This window comes from Camellia sinensis, chromosome 13, assembly GCF_055761805.1.
Source record: "Camellia sinensis isolate YWXY chromosome 13, ASM5576180v1, whole genome shotgun sequence".
In the NCBI taxonomy this organism is placed as follows: domain Eukaryota; kingdom Viridiplantae; phylum Streptophyta; class Magnoliopsida; order Ericales; family Theaceae; genus Camellia; species Camellia sinensis.
In genome coordinates, this window is record NC_138973.1 from 58,959,159 (window position 1) to 58,973,673 (window position 14,515).

The following is a 14,515-nucleotide window of genomic DNA, read 5'->3' on the forward strand; positions in this document are numbered from 1 at the left end:
TCTTGCTGGACCCTTGTAGAAACTAACCGGAATCAATGTCGGGACAGTTTACAGAGTCTTGTCGGACCCTTGAAGGAGCTAACCGGAATCAATGTCGGGACAGTTTATAGAGTCTTGTCGGACCCTTGAAGGAGCTAACCGGAATCAGTGTCGGGACAGTTTACAGAGTCTTGTCGGACCCTTAAAAAGTCGCACCCTCAAAAGGTGTGCCCAATCTTTCAAAAGGCGTGCCATCAAAAGGCGTGTCCAATTCATCAAAAGGCGTGCCATCAAAAGGTGTGTCCAGGTTGGCGTCGAGCGCCGAGCGGCGCATGATGCGCGTGGCTGCCTTGGCTATTTAACCAAGGTTGATGCTGAGGCTGAGGCAGACAAAAAACTTTTGAAAATCCTCTGAAAAAACTCTTCCTTTGCTGAGAGAGAAACGCTGTAATACGCTGTAACCAACCCGTCTCTGAAACACTCAGCAACCCAAAAATCATGGCCTCTTCTTCCCGTCCAGCTACCCAGAACATGGCATCCTCTTCCCGTGGTCTGCTCACGCTCTTTCCAGACCTGAACGAGTCAACAATAGAGAGAACTGGTGCGGTGGCCAGTGAACCTCAACCAAACACCTCTGTGTTTGCTCCGTTGAACTTTCCGATGCGGTCGGTGGAGCAAAAAATGGCGGTGCAAACTGATATTGAGGCCAATCAGTATACTCTGAAGTCATGTGTGGAAACCATGACTGCGGTCACAAACTTGTCGCACCGGCTGCAGAGCAGGACAAATGAGGTGCAACAGTTAAACTCCCAGCTGGCTCTGCTCCAACGCATGTATAAGGATGCGCGAGCAGAGATAAGTGTGCTAAAGGCGGAAAACAAGGAGCTGAAACGGAAGGCCACCGTGATGTTCCGATTTGGAGGGCCGCCATATGCTGCAGTGGAGGAGCAGGGAGTAGAGAACGTGCTCGGCGGCGTGGGAAACACGGAGGCAGCACCATCAAGGGCCGCCCAGGACGGAGGCAAGAAGAAAAGACCGGCGGCATAGGTGAAGAAGTGAGGGCGGTGGGTGGCCGGCTGCAGAAAAGAAAACAAATCTGTGGGTGTTGTTTGTGGTTTTTTTTTTCTTTTTTTTTTCTTTTTTTTTTTTTTGTGTAAAATTGTGATCAGGGTTGATCCCTGAAATGAATAAAGCAAGTGTGTTTGGCAAACTCGAATGGTAGGTGTGGTAATGCAGAAAAATCAACTGGAATGAATTTTTTTTTTTTTTTTTTGTGAAAATAATAATAATAATAATAATAATAATAATAATAATAATAATAATAATATTGGTATCATGGAGTGGGCGGTGGTACAAAAATATTGTGTAGAAAAAGAGGAAAGATGAGAGAGAGAGAGAGAGAGATTGGTGGCCATAGTTCTGATTGAAGTCAGCTAGTCCAAGATAATCATCAAACTGCCACTGTGGAATACTTCCAGCTGTGGATCCTCCAGCCAATGGCAACTTACTTGGTTGAAAATCCCCAACCCCAGCAACTTGGACAGGTGATACTTTGTTATAATGACCAGTCAACAGCATTGGGGTACCCTTTCTAGACACAGAACGAGATTCTGTTTCTGAGATTTTCTCACTAGATTGTGCCTTCCCTGAGGAAGCAGACACACCAGGTTCAGTGGGTTCAAGCCCTACTTTCACTCCTGTAAGTAGAAATCTCCGATGACCAGACACAAAGGTATTTGCTGTGTGTATGGCAACATCACATTTCCGACACAGTAAAGCTCTATCCTCGAGACAAAAGAAATAGCCAACTGTCTCCTGACAGATGTCACATTTGGGCATGGGAGAGGAAGAAGCAGAGAGAGAAACCCTGGTTCAGATGAGATCTATCAATAGTGGTGAGAGAGAGGTATGTGTTGGAGGTTTCAATTGGTTGAGGTCTGGCGGGCGGTTAAGGCAAAGTTGCCGCCCGCCAGAAGGCGAAGAGCACCAAGAGCTTAACCTATAGCTCTGATACCATGTAGAAATTTAATGTATAAAGAGAAATAGAGAATTGTATTATTGATTGATTGTTTTATTTTTATTACAATGATTCATGATTCCTATATATAGAAGAGGTTGAGTGTGTAGTAGGTAAGGAGTAGGTGAAGTGGAGGTGGTAGTGGTGTAGTGGGTTAGGTTTAGTGGAGTAGGTGAGGTGGTAGTGGTGTAGTGGGTTAGGTTTAGTGGAGTAGGTTTAAGTGGGTGAAGTAGGTGGAGAGTAGGTGAATTTTAACAGATGTCTAAACAGACAAGTCCACCAGACCAGAGTACAAATAATCAGAAGAAAGAATAGCTCTCAAGCTAGAAGCCTCATTATAGCTTGGTTATATATTCTAAATTCAATTTTTGCAGAAATCTGGGAGGTAGTTTGAGAGAACCATATTCAACACTGACCAGGCAATCAAGTCTAGTGTTGATAGTTTCAATGTCTTTCAGTGGCTGCAAAAGATTGGCTCGGAGAAGTCTAGTCCTGCAGAAGATCAGATGTCGGATCAAATGAAACTTAACAAAATATGACGTTCCATCATTCCTGACCCATAATATGCTGCAAAAGTCTAAAACCACGAGATGGTCACAAACATGTCCCATCTTATCAACCAAATTTAATAAAATAAAGAGAAGAAAGAAAGAATAAAAAATGTACATGTAGGGTACTTAGGTTGAATCATATTATTGTATTTTCCAACTACTATTACTACTTACAGTACACTAGAGTGGATGGCCTTCCCATCTTCAATTTATATTTGTTTGGGCTCAACTCAAGTGTTGAGAAATTAAGAAGTGGATGATCTGGCAAAGAGAAATAAGTTAAAATCATCTTTCCTTGATAGTTTTTTTAAATCCTCCTTGTCATTTTCTCTTTACAATATGTGCTCCCTTCTGCACATTCGTCCTCCATAATCAGATTTTGCTATTACAAAATGACAGAAAAGGAAGATATTCTTCTTAGTTCTTACATATGGCACATGTATCATTTCCTGCTCCCTAGAGTAGAGGTGATCATATAAAACTTTTTATTTGTATATGGCTCAATAAAAGTTGTTTGTTATGTGTTCTATTACAAATATACATATCAGAACAAGTATTTAATAGATTGCAGGATTTGGAAATTGAGCAACAAGCCAACAAGTTCACTTTCCTACGCTGAACAAGGTCACTCTTCAAATAATTGTTTGTAGGTTAAAATTTATAGTATGCTGGTGATATGTTGCCTTCAAATCACATTAATGGCATATATATTTGACACTGCTGAAACAACTTTAGATTGAGTAAATCATAGTTTCAAAGTATCACTTGGTATCCTCTATTTTTGTGAATAATAAAATGTCATCTTTGAAGGGAGCTTTTTGTCTAATGAAAGAACAAGCCTGAGTTATGCTGTACTGCATTAAAAGGACAAATAGAATAAACAAAAACCTGTATACTGCAACATTTAAAGCTAACAGCAGATATTGTAGAAACTAAAAAATAAAAGTAGAAAACAAGAAAGTGAAGCACTAGCTGCATTATTGATAGGGTTTTCAACATACCCTCCAATAGTTCTTGTTGTCTTCAGCATGTGGAATAGACTTCTCTTTTTGTTGCTCGTGCCCCAAAGAGTCGAATGCAATGGATCAATGATTTCCAAGTTCTGGACACTGTTATCAAATTGCAAGTATTAAATTTGTCCCCTACATGTAACAAACTGATTGGAAATTTAAAAGAGCATTTTCATGTAAAAATTTCCAAATATTTACCTGACATATTAAATGCCTAATGGCAGAATGGAACTTGATTGTATTTATAGGAGTAAAAAAAAAACGAAAATGGTGACAATTGCCTTTCAGGAAGGGTACCTGGTGGCATCAATATTCATGTGGTCAAATGATCCATTAAAAGTAACCTGGGAAAAGAGAATGCACAAGAAGAGTAAAGATTTTTGAAGGCTTGCAATGTAAGTTTCTAGATAGACTGACTATCCTTCTGATAAAGGGCTTCCAAATGTATCTTTGCACCCATTTAGCCATTGATCTCAGACAAACAATCAATTACTCAGTAACATGAACTTCAACAAAACAAGTGTTTTTTATTTAAATAAATGCTAAGGTGGAAAAATCGAAGAGAATCAAATCCAAAGTCAAATGAGATGGATTCAAAGTATAATAGCTAGAGATACATTGTTGGGCCCATTTCCTAATAGTTTAAGCTTTTGGGACTAGTGATGATCTAACATGATATCAAAGCTCAGGCTGGGAGGGCTCTTGTGTTCAAGTCTATTTGTTTGCATTTATTCTCCATTTGCATTTATTCTAACATGTTTGTTTGCATCTCCACATGCAAGACAGGGTTCTGTTAGCATATTATATTAGCCGAAAGTGTTAGCATATTATATTAGCCGAAAGTTACACTAGGGTCTGTAATCATTTTGTGCCCTCAGGGATCATCTTGTAATTGTGTTTCTTGTAAACCCTAATCTTCATTTATAAATAAGGGGTGATATTCTATCATACCCTAAGCTGGTTACCCAAGCTTCATGGTATCAAAGCTTCACCTCTAGGGTTAGGATTCAAAACATACCTAGTTGGATCATCTGCTGGGTCGATCTTCAGCCACCGTCGTCCTTCTGCTTCGTCTTCGTCTCCGTCTCAGCTTCGTCACTCGTCGATCTCAGCTCCTCAGCTCGTCGATCTCAGCTCCTCCAGCGGTTCGTCGCTCATCGCCCTCGTCGTCCTCTGTCGTCTTCGTCACTCCTCCCCGATCAGCCCACTCATCCCCTTCGTCGTTCGTCTCCACCCCCTCGTCGTCCTCTGATCTCCTACCCAGGTATATATAACTATATCTATCCTGATATATCTATCAATCTAGCCTAATATTGTAATCAATCTAGCCTAATATCTATATTTATATATATCCTGATAAATCTAGCCTAATATCTATATTTATATTATAATAAATCTATCCTGATAAATCTAGCCTAATATCTATATTTATATATAAATACATGTATACATAAATAACTCAATATATATATATAATAAAAAAAAAAAAAAAAAAAACAACAACAACAACAAAAACACAAAAAAAAAAACAAAAAGAACAAAACAAAACAAAACCAAAAAAAAAAAAAAAAAAAAAAAACAAAACAAAACAAAACAAAAAACAAAAAAAACAAAATGGTTTCTTAATGTCTTTATAGTGATCATTGTGCCTGTTATCTACCTTCTGGGATTGTGATTGCCACTAGTTTTGTTGCGGGTTCGGTAGTATTGTATCCATGACAGATTCCACCAGTGTGTCCCCTTCTTCTCAAACACCAAAGAGTGAGAGTCTCATTCTACCTACTACCATGACTGAGAACCCCAACCCTAGTCTGAAAATCACCACCTCTCTATTTAATGGTCAGAACTACCTCGCATGGTCTCAAAGTTTGACTATGTTCTTGAAGAGCAGAGGGAAGATGGGGTATGTTGATGGCAGGATACAGGCACCTAGTACCACTGACTCAGGTTATGACCAATGGGAGATTACCAACTCTTTGATTATGAGTTGGCTTATCCATTCGATGGTTCCAGAACTTGGTGAGAGCTACTTGTCTATGGAGACTGCCCAGGACGTTTGGGAGGCTGTGGCAGTTACCTATTCCCGCAAAGGGAATTTTTCACAGGCATTTGAGTTGCGCCGCTCTATTGAGAGCTCACTTCAGGGGGAGCAGACTGTTCTTCAGTACTTCACTTTCCTCACCAACGGCTGGAAACGCCTTGACCACCTGGAAGACTATAAACCCGTTTGCTCTACTGATTCTGTCGGGTACAAGCAGTTCATCGCACGGGAACGGGTCTTTAAATTTTTGGCCGGCCTAAATGTGGAGTATGATCCAGTTAGGGGTCGAGTTCTGAGTATGGACACTCTTCCTTCACTTCAAGAGGCATTTGCCTATGTACAAAATGAGGAGAGTCGCCGATCTGCTATGATGTCCCCTGTCTCTACTGACCGTTCCGCATTACTATCTACTCCTCGAGATGGCCTCAGCCTGCCTCCTCCGTCTGTTGCTAAGGAGTCTGTCTTCTGTGATTATTGCAAGAAGCCGCGGCATACTCGTGAGACGTGTTGGAAGCTTCATGGGACTCCATCCGGGGGTCGAGGTGATCGGTCTGGTTCTCGAGGAGGTCGGTCAGGCCCATCTAGAGGACGTGGTTCCTATTACTGGGCTCATCAGTCTAGTGCCGTTGATACCCTTGATTCTAATTCTACTTCTGTTACCCAAGCTTCTGAGCTGGAGGATGCTTTGCGCCAATTGTTGGACCGCCGATCTTCTACTGCTCTCAGTACCGCTTCCTCGTCCTTTGCCCGCTCAGGTAACTTAGCATCTTCTCCTTGTACTTTCCTGTGTCATACATCTTTGCCTTGGATTATTGATTCTGGTGCCTCCGATCATATGTCTGGCTCTTCTGATCTTTTCTCTGTCTATAAGCCCTCTTCAGGTCAGGACAAAGTTAGGATTGCCGATGGTACTGTTTCTTCCATTTCTGGAAAAGGTTTAGTCCAAGTCACTCCTACCATACATCTATCTTCTGTTCTCCATGTTCCCAAGTTTTCTGTTAATCTGTTATCCTTAAGTCGTCTTACCCAGGATTTGAATTGTAGTGTGACGTTTTTTCCTGATTATTGTCTTTTTCAGGACCTTGTCACGGGGAGGACGATTGGCAGTGGTAGTGCAGAAAATGGTCTCTACTTCCTAGATCAACCAGACAAACTTGCTTATTCTTCCACCACATCTTCTACTACCCCTGCTGATTTATGGCTGTGGCATCGGCGTCTTGGGCATCCCTCATTTCATTTACTTAAGCATTTATTTCCTTCTAGTTTCGCAAATCATCATGTGTCTGACTTTCTTTGTGAGTCTTGTCAACTTGGAAAACAACATAGAGCTTCTTTTGCTCCCAGTTTGAATAAAAGCTTCGTTCCTTTTTCATTAATACATTCTGATGTTTGGGGTTCCTCTCGTGTTCTATCTGTGAAAGGTCATCGCTGGTTTGTTACATTTATTGATGATTTTTCTTGTGCTACTTGGGTGTATCTCATGAAAGATAAGAGTGAGGTTTTCTCTGTGTTTCGCACTTTTCATAAGATGATTTGTACTCAGTTTGGAGCCACTATCAAAATATTTCGTTCTGATAATGACGGGGAATACATAGCTTCTGGGTTAGGACAATATTTCTCTACTCATGGCATTATCCATCAGACCTCTTGCACCAATACCCCTCAACAAAATAGGGTGGCCGAACGCAAGAATCGGCATCTTCTTGACATGGCTCGGTGCATGTGTTTTTTTATGCATGTGCCTCGGCCCTATTGGGGCGACGCTGTTCTCACCGCTGCCCATCTTATTAATCGTCTCCCTACCCAGGTCTTGAACAAACAGGCTTCGCTTCAAGTCCTCCTCGGTTCTCCGTCCTTGTTTTCTATTCCTCCCAAAATATTTGGTTGTGTCTGTTTTGTCCATGATCACTCTCCCTCTCGTGGTAAGTTGGACCCTCGCTCCCTCAAGTGTGTTTTCCTTGGTTACTCTCCTACTCAAAAGGGGTATAAATGTTACCACCCTTCTTCTCGTAAGTGGTTTGTGTCCATGGATGTCACTTTCTTTGAGTCCCAGTCCTATTTCTTGTCCTCTCCGGTGTCACCGTCCTCATTTCCGGGGGAGCCTTGGTGTGAAGTGAATCCTGTGCCTCCTATGGTGGAACCAGTTGTTCTTGCACCACCCTCTACTACTGTGCTTCCTATGGTGGAACCAGTTGTTCTTGCACCCTCCTCTTCTACTGGGACTATAGAACCCCCTGTCACCAAGAATAAGGACGGGCATGTTTATGTCCGGGACATAGACAGAAAACAAGTTAACTGGATACACGGGACAGTCTCTGCTACTCCACTGCCATCTCCTGCTTCTGATAAGAGTCTAGGTAACTTTGAATCTCTTGAGTCCATTGATCTTGATGTTCCTATTGCCAAGAGGAAGGGTGTGAGATCTTGTACTCAACATCCTATCTCACAGTTTGTATCATACTCTCATTTGTCATCCTCATATAGAGCGTTTGTGTCCAATATTTCCTCTGTTAGCATTCCTAACCATTTTCAGGATGCTCTTGCTACCTCTGAGTGGAAACTAGCCATGATTGAGGAAATGAAAGCACTTAGGAAGAATGGCACTTGGGAATTGACTGAGTTACCTACGGGCAAACGACCTGTGGGATGTAAATGGGTATATACTGTGAAACACAAAGCAGATGGGTCTATTGAGCGTTACAAGGCAAGACTTGTGGCAAAAGGGTTTACTCAGACATATGGCATTGATTATCAGGAGACCTTCGCACCCGTGGCTAAAATGAATTCAGTCAGAGTACTTCTCTCTCTAGCAGCTAATCTGGATTGGCCGCTTTATCAGTTTGATGTCAAGAATGCTTTTCTCCATGGTGACCTCGAAGAAGAAGTATATATGGACATCCCTCCGGGTTTTGAGGATCATCAAGCAGAAGGCAAAGTATGCAAACTTCGGAAGTCATTATATGGTCTCAAACAGTCTCCAAGGGCTTGGTTTGAGAGATTCACTCAGGCTATGGTTAAATATGGCTTCAAACAAAGTCAGGCAGATCACACATTGTTTGTGAAACATTCCTCACGCGGTAAGACTACAGCACTTATTGTTTATGTAGATGACATAGTTCTTACAGGCAATGATAGTGGGGAAATACCTCTGTTGAAGAAATATTTAGCTCAAGAGTTTGAAATCAAAGACTTGGGAAGCTTGAAGTATTTTCTGGGAATTGAAGTTGCTCGCTCGAAGGATGGGATATTTATCTCACAAAGAAAATATGTGCTTGACCTGTTGAAGGAAACTGGGATGCTTGGCTGCAAGGCATATGCCACCCCACTGGAACCCAATCAGAAATTGGGGGATGATGACGGAGGAGAAGTTGTGGATAGGGGGAGCTATCAACGATTAGTGGGTAAGCTCATTTACCTATCTCACTCCCGTCCTGATATTGCTGTTGCTGTCAGTGTAGTTAGTCAGTTTATGCATGCTCCTCATCAGATTCACTTTGAGGCTGTCATGAGAATCTTGAGGTATTTGAAGTCTGCTCCTGGTAAGGGTCTGTATTTTTCAAAGTATGATCATCTTCGTGTAGAAGCCTATACAGATGCTGACTGGGCTGGGTCAGTAACTGATAGGAGATCAACTTCAGGGTATTGCACATTTGTTGGCGGCAACCTAGTTACTTGGAGGAGTAAGAAACAGAATGTGGTTGCCAGGTCAAGTGCAGAAGCTGAGTTTAGAGCTATGGCACAAGGTGTGTGTGAACTTTTATGGATCAAATTATTGTTGAGTGATCTAGGTATTGATCAGACGGACTCCATGCGGTTATACTGTGACAATGAGGCCGCCATCAACATCGCTCACAATCCAGTTCAACATGACAGGACAAAACATGTTGAGATTGATCGCCACTTCATTAAGGAGAAACTCACTAGTGGTACCATTTGTACTCCTTTTGTCCAGTCTGGTGAACAACTTGCTGACATTCTCACCAAAGGGATTGGGAATAAACCATTTCATGAAATATTAGGCAAGCTGGGCATGAGAGATATCTTCGCACCAGCTTGAGGGGGAGTGTTAGCATATTATATTAGCCGAAAGTGTTAGCATATTATATTAGCCGAAAGTTACACTAGGGTCTGTAATCATTTTGTGCCCTCAGGGATCATCTTGTAATTGTGTTTCTTGTAAACCCTAATCTTCATTTATAAATAGGGGGTGATATTCTATCATACCCTAAGCTGGTTACCCAAGCTTCAGGTTCCACATGAGGAAGGATGTTGGATAGCTTTATATGTGTTGTTAGGTCCATTTTCTAACAATGTATGCTTTTGGGACTAGTGATGATCTAACATTGGGACTAGTGATGATCTAACATTGGGCCCATTTCCTAATAGTTTAAGATTTTGGGACTAGTAATCTAACATCAATAATTGACAAATTTTAATTGTGTATTTTTTCCTCACATCTTACAACCCAAACCAAAAGCAACAATATAAAACTACCAAAAGGTTTTGCCCTGGATCCTCCAGAGCTAGACGTCTAAATTACAAATTCAACTAATCTCAGCCTTCTCAGAAAAAATGGACCTATTGAGACTTGGAAATGAAGGAAGAGATGGTTAATCATCTTACATTAGTAGACTTGGATCTTACATGTGTGCTCTGAACCTTAAGGTGTACTTAAGATCATCACACTCATAATCTCCTTCCTAACCTGGCTCTTGCTCTCATCTTCACTTTTCCTTTGGTTATTGAGACCGAAAGTAGATGACTAGAAAAAGTATTATTGGTATAGTTATAATGTTAACAAGAAAAGAAATAATATGTGTCTAAGATTTGATTCTAGGTACCATTGGTTGAAAGGATTGAGGAGCGTGCATTGCAAAAGCTAACACATACCAACAACGAGTGATTTGTAATGATGACTCCTTTCTCTGCTTCAGTCCTGTGCATGATGCAGTTGTTCAAGATTACACAAATTAATCAAGAAGAAAAAAATGTGAAACTCCAAAACACAAATTAGGTTTGAAAGATTTCATGGAAATTATCATGCCTAATGATTTGACAGTTAACAGCACCTTTGATGGTCAATAAGATAAGTACAAGGAACACACGGTTTGGTGGTGATATGTGTTCCCCAATTGTATAAAAATCAAGGGTGAAGTACAAAGAAATTTAGAGAAATGTCAGGAACTCATGATGTTGGACTTGATGAAAACCTACAACAAAACCTTTAGGCTTTGATGCAAATAATCGTCCAGTATGTGCATTCTTTACATGACTATCAGATACTGAATTATATATTTATTTTTTGATATGAGAATATTCAAAATCTCCAACATTAAAACAACCATGTAAATTCCTATGAAAATAGGGGCTAAAATCTATTTAATTTTGTATAAATTCACAAACTAAACTTCAAGTGGTAGTTCAATTTGGTGATCTCTCGTACTATTTGGCTCCACTTAGCCCTTACAACTTACAAGGATAGCACAGCGCTTCCTTTTATTGCTATATGACCAAGCTAGCAACCATGCATCCAAAGCTCATGTTTATCTTATTCTAAAATTTCACCTATCCAAATTATTTGAGCGTTTACCCTACATTAGCTTTGTAGATTCTGATCATAACGAGAGAGAGAACATTGGGTGCATCACTTGGAATCTTTTAAGGAATCAAAGTGGATGGAACATTCATTTTTTACATCTATACGCAATTTTCTTCTCCTCATTGTTGTCTTTGGTGATCATCATACTTAAAAAGCAAGAGATAATTAGCCAGTAAAAATGAACAAATAGATAACTATTGCGGGTACCACACTGAAAAAGCTAAGGTCAAACCTCCTCTCTTTGTTCAGTAATTAGTTTCCAGAACTAATATTCAAGATCAACTAAACCATAATTCCCAAACTCTCAGACAGAGATTGTAACATATGGGATAAAATGGTTTCTCCTTTCTCAATTAAGCACAGGGGTTCAAATTATCAAATATCTTGACCAAATAAACCAACATCCCCAACTCCCAAGACAAAAATTATAAGAGGCAAGAGAAAAAGTTTTTTTTTTTTTTTTTCATTTCATTCTGCAATTATCTCAAGCCCCACACCCCTCCCTACCAACCCTTACAAATCAATTAAATTTTGGAGGGACTTACGTATAAGTCCGAATAGGTACACTTATCGTCCAATAGGTCCTATGAGAATTAATGGCGTTTTTCATCAAACACTTTTAAAAAATGTCACTAATTGTTAATTTTCAGCAACAATTTGAAAATGTCACTAATTATAAGTTTTAGCAATAGTTTAAAAAAATCGCCACAAAAAAAGGTCACTAATTTTTAATTTTTAATGACAGTTCGAAAAATTTATTGCAGAAAACGTCACTAATTGTAAGTTTTAACGATAATATATAAAACCGTGACAAAAAAAAGTCACTAATTGTCAAATTTTAGCGACACATGCAAAAAATCGTCACAAAAAATTATTTTTAGTGACGATTTTACTAGAACTTAATTTTAATAGGGCTTGATGAGAATTAAGTCCAACTATTAGGACCAACTGGTAGTTTACCCCTAAATTTTTAGTTTCCAAGTCAATAAGTCGTGACCAAGCAGCCTTGTGGTTGCAGGTTCAAGTCACGGGAATCAGTCTCTCCACAAAAAGTGGGGTAAGGCTGCTACCTCTCCTAGACCCTAATGTAAGCGGAAGCCTTGTGCACTGATTAGGCATTTTTTAGTTGCCATGTCAAATAAATATTTTCCAACATAACACACTAATCACAGTCAAGTAGAACTATGAATTCCACGAAATATTTACTTCAACTCTTTAGACTAAAGGTCAGAAGCAAGTCCATTGACATGATAACCAAAAGTGTACTTGCATATTGTTCAAGACTGATTTTATAGCACTCATAAAACCTGAATTTCATGAAGCCATGACTGCTGAGCAAGAATATATATCTTATCCTTTCACTTGTTGGGATGAACTAAACAAGAAATAAACACTTATTTCATGTCTAACTCCTAAAGGGCTAAAGTTTTGTAGTACCACTTAAAAGTTGCAGAAGCTGCAGCTAGGCAAAGATAATATTGCTTGTAGTAAGTATCCAAACCAAGTGCTGATGGTTCCTTGGCCGCTAAATTTTTAACCAGCACAGCCCCCTTTAAGGTTGAAATGCAGTGTGAGCCTCACTGAAAATAGAAGAAGAAAGAAAGAAAGAAAATGCAAAAGAAGTTTGGTACTACCTTGGTGTCATCAAAGCAACCACGGGCCATTATGACCTGCAAAAGTTAGAACAGATCCACAGATCATAAATCTAGACTTTAGACATTTAAATGCAAATATCATATGTAAACACACGCTGGGAGAAACACATATGAGCACACACAAACACAGAGAGCTCACCTTCTTAATTGATGAATAAAATCTGTCCACCAGTATTGAGACTCCAACCATTCCATCAGGTGCAAGCTTGCTAGGAGGAACGATAATCACCATTGGATCATAGAAATGCAGCAATGTCTTTGTGTTCTGATATGAACTGCTAGTTTCAATGTATTGAGAAAGATGGAGCGAAGCTGACCTCAAGTCAAAGGCAGCCACTCCAACCTGCACGTAAAATTGGTTGTTGGGCGTGATGAAATTCAAAGGTCATCACAAAACCAAATTGAGATATCAGAAACTCTATTATTGAGAAATGGTAATATAAAAAATAAATAATAAATAATAAAAAGTATTTAATTCGACTAAATGCACAAAATTCAAGTTATCTTGTAAAATGGAAGGAAGAGTCGCTCCAAATATTAAGAACACTCAACTCTCTATTTGGTTCGGCGGAAAACTTTTGCTAGAAAATACTTTCTTTAGAAAATGTTTTTCACCTTTCAAAAGTAGAAAATATTTTCTGCTCAAATAAGCTAGTTTTCCATTGACCACGAAAAACATTTTCAATTGACTTTCAGTTTTTGTTCTACCAAATGCAAGAAAATGCGGAATTCCATAAAATATTTTCCGACCAAACAAACTGAGAATAAAATTCAAGACAAAGTTTGTGTAGGCTGATGTACGGGGAGTAAATACTCAGGTAAGCCCGCTTTCTTCCAAGCTCCAGTCTGTCTGATCAACCTGCGAGCACAACGGCGGTGAGCTACCCGGCGGTGTGTGGCCGGAAAACCCCTCCGACGATCAAGTTAGTCACACACACAGGGATTGAGAGAGAGAGGACTGGAGTGGTGTTTAGTGTTTACCTCACTGGAATGTCATCCCCGATATGGGGGGCGCAGACATGCTTATATACCTTTTGCGCCTCAAACCTACTCCCAGTGATCTCTCGACACGTGGTGTTGCTATCCCATCTGTCAGCACAAATCTTGTTGAACATCACCTAACCCAACTGCCAGCTCGGCAGCCGAGCTGCAGCATCTCGGCTGTAAACAGCCATGCTGCGCTTCATGCCCAAGTGCTCCAATAACCGAGCTCCTTTCCAGCCGTGCTCGACTGCATTTTGGCGAAGCCAAGCTTGAGATTGGTCATACCGGTCAACCAAAGGCCTTCCTACCAAGCTTCAGGCATGAACCTTCATGCCGAGCTATGGATGCGCGCTTTCCAACCGTGCAACGCATAAACCGTGGAACCCTTACTTGACCGGCCTCCGTGCCGACAAGGTCAAGTAGCTCGGTTCCACACGCCCTTGCCATTACCGAGCAAAAATCGCTTCTGCATGGACCCAGGATACCACGGCCTAAATGTGTTTGGCCCACAATATGTCCGATATTATCATGGCCCAATCCAGATCATACTTCTCCCTCTCAATTGCCCCTTAATTCCGTCCGCGCTAGCGTGACCGGGATTACCTGTTCCGACCGGGATGAACTCTTCCTCGGTTCACAATTTGCAAGAGGCAAACCGGGCTAATTTCCGCGCTCGGTT

General features: G+C 40.6%; 1 protein-coding gene across 5 annotated transcripts in view; it reads right to left on the bottom strand.

Moving 5' to 3' along the window:
• The window catches only part of MSH4 (MUTS-like protein 4), a 52,454-nt gene that overhangs the window by 26,466 nt on the left and 11,473 nt on the right, over window positions 1-14,515 (bottom strand). For 3 of the 5 annotated variants that reach the window (XM_082902307.1, XM_082902306.1, XM_082902304.1), the window contains exons 2-8: window positions 12,992-13,195; window positions 12,832-12,867; window positions 12,635-12,747; window positions 10,489-10,534; window positions 3,855-3,901; window positions 3,549-3,656; window positions 2,413-2,488 (exon numbers count right to left, since the gene is read on the bottom strand). In XM_082902307.1, the coding sequence (XP_082758433.1) occupies window positions 2,413-2,488; window positions 3,549-3,656; window positions 3,855-3,901; window positions 10,489-10,534; window positions 12,635-12,747; window positions 12,832-12,867; window positions 12,992-13,195 (630 nt within the window). Of the gene's footprint in view, window positions 1-2,412; window positions 2,489-3,548; window positions 3,657-3,854; window positions 3,902-10,488; window positions 10,535-12,634; window positions 12,748-12,831; window positions 12,868-12,991; window positions 13,196-14,515 lie in introns of those variants that run through there. The other 2 variants (XM_082902308.1, XM_082902305.1) reach the window with 2 other exon arrangements.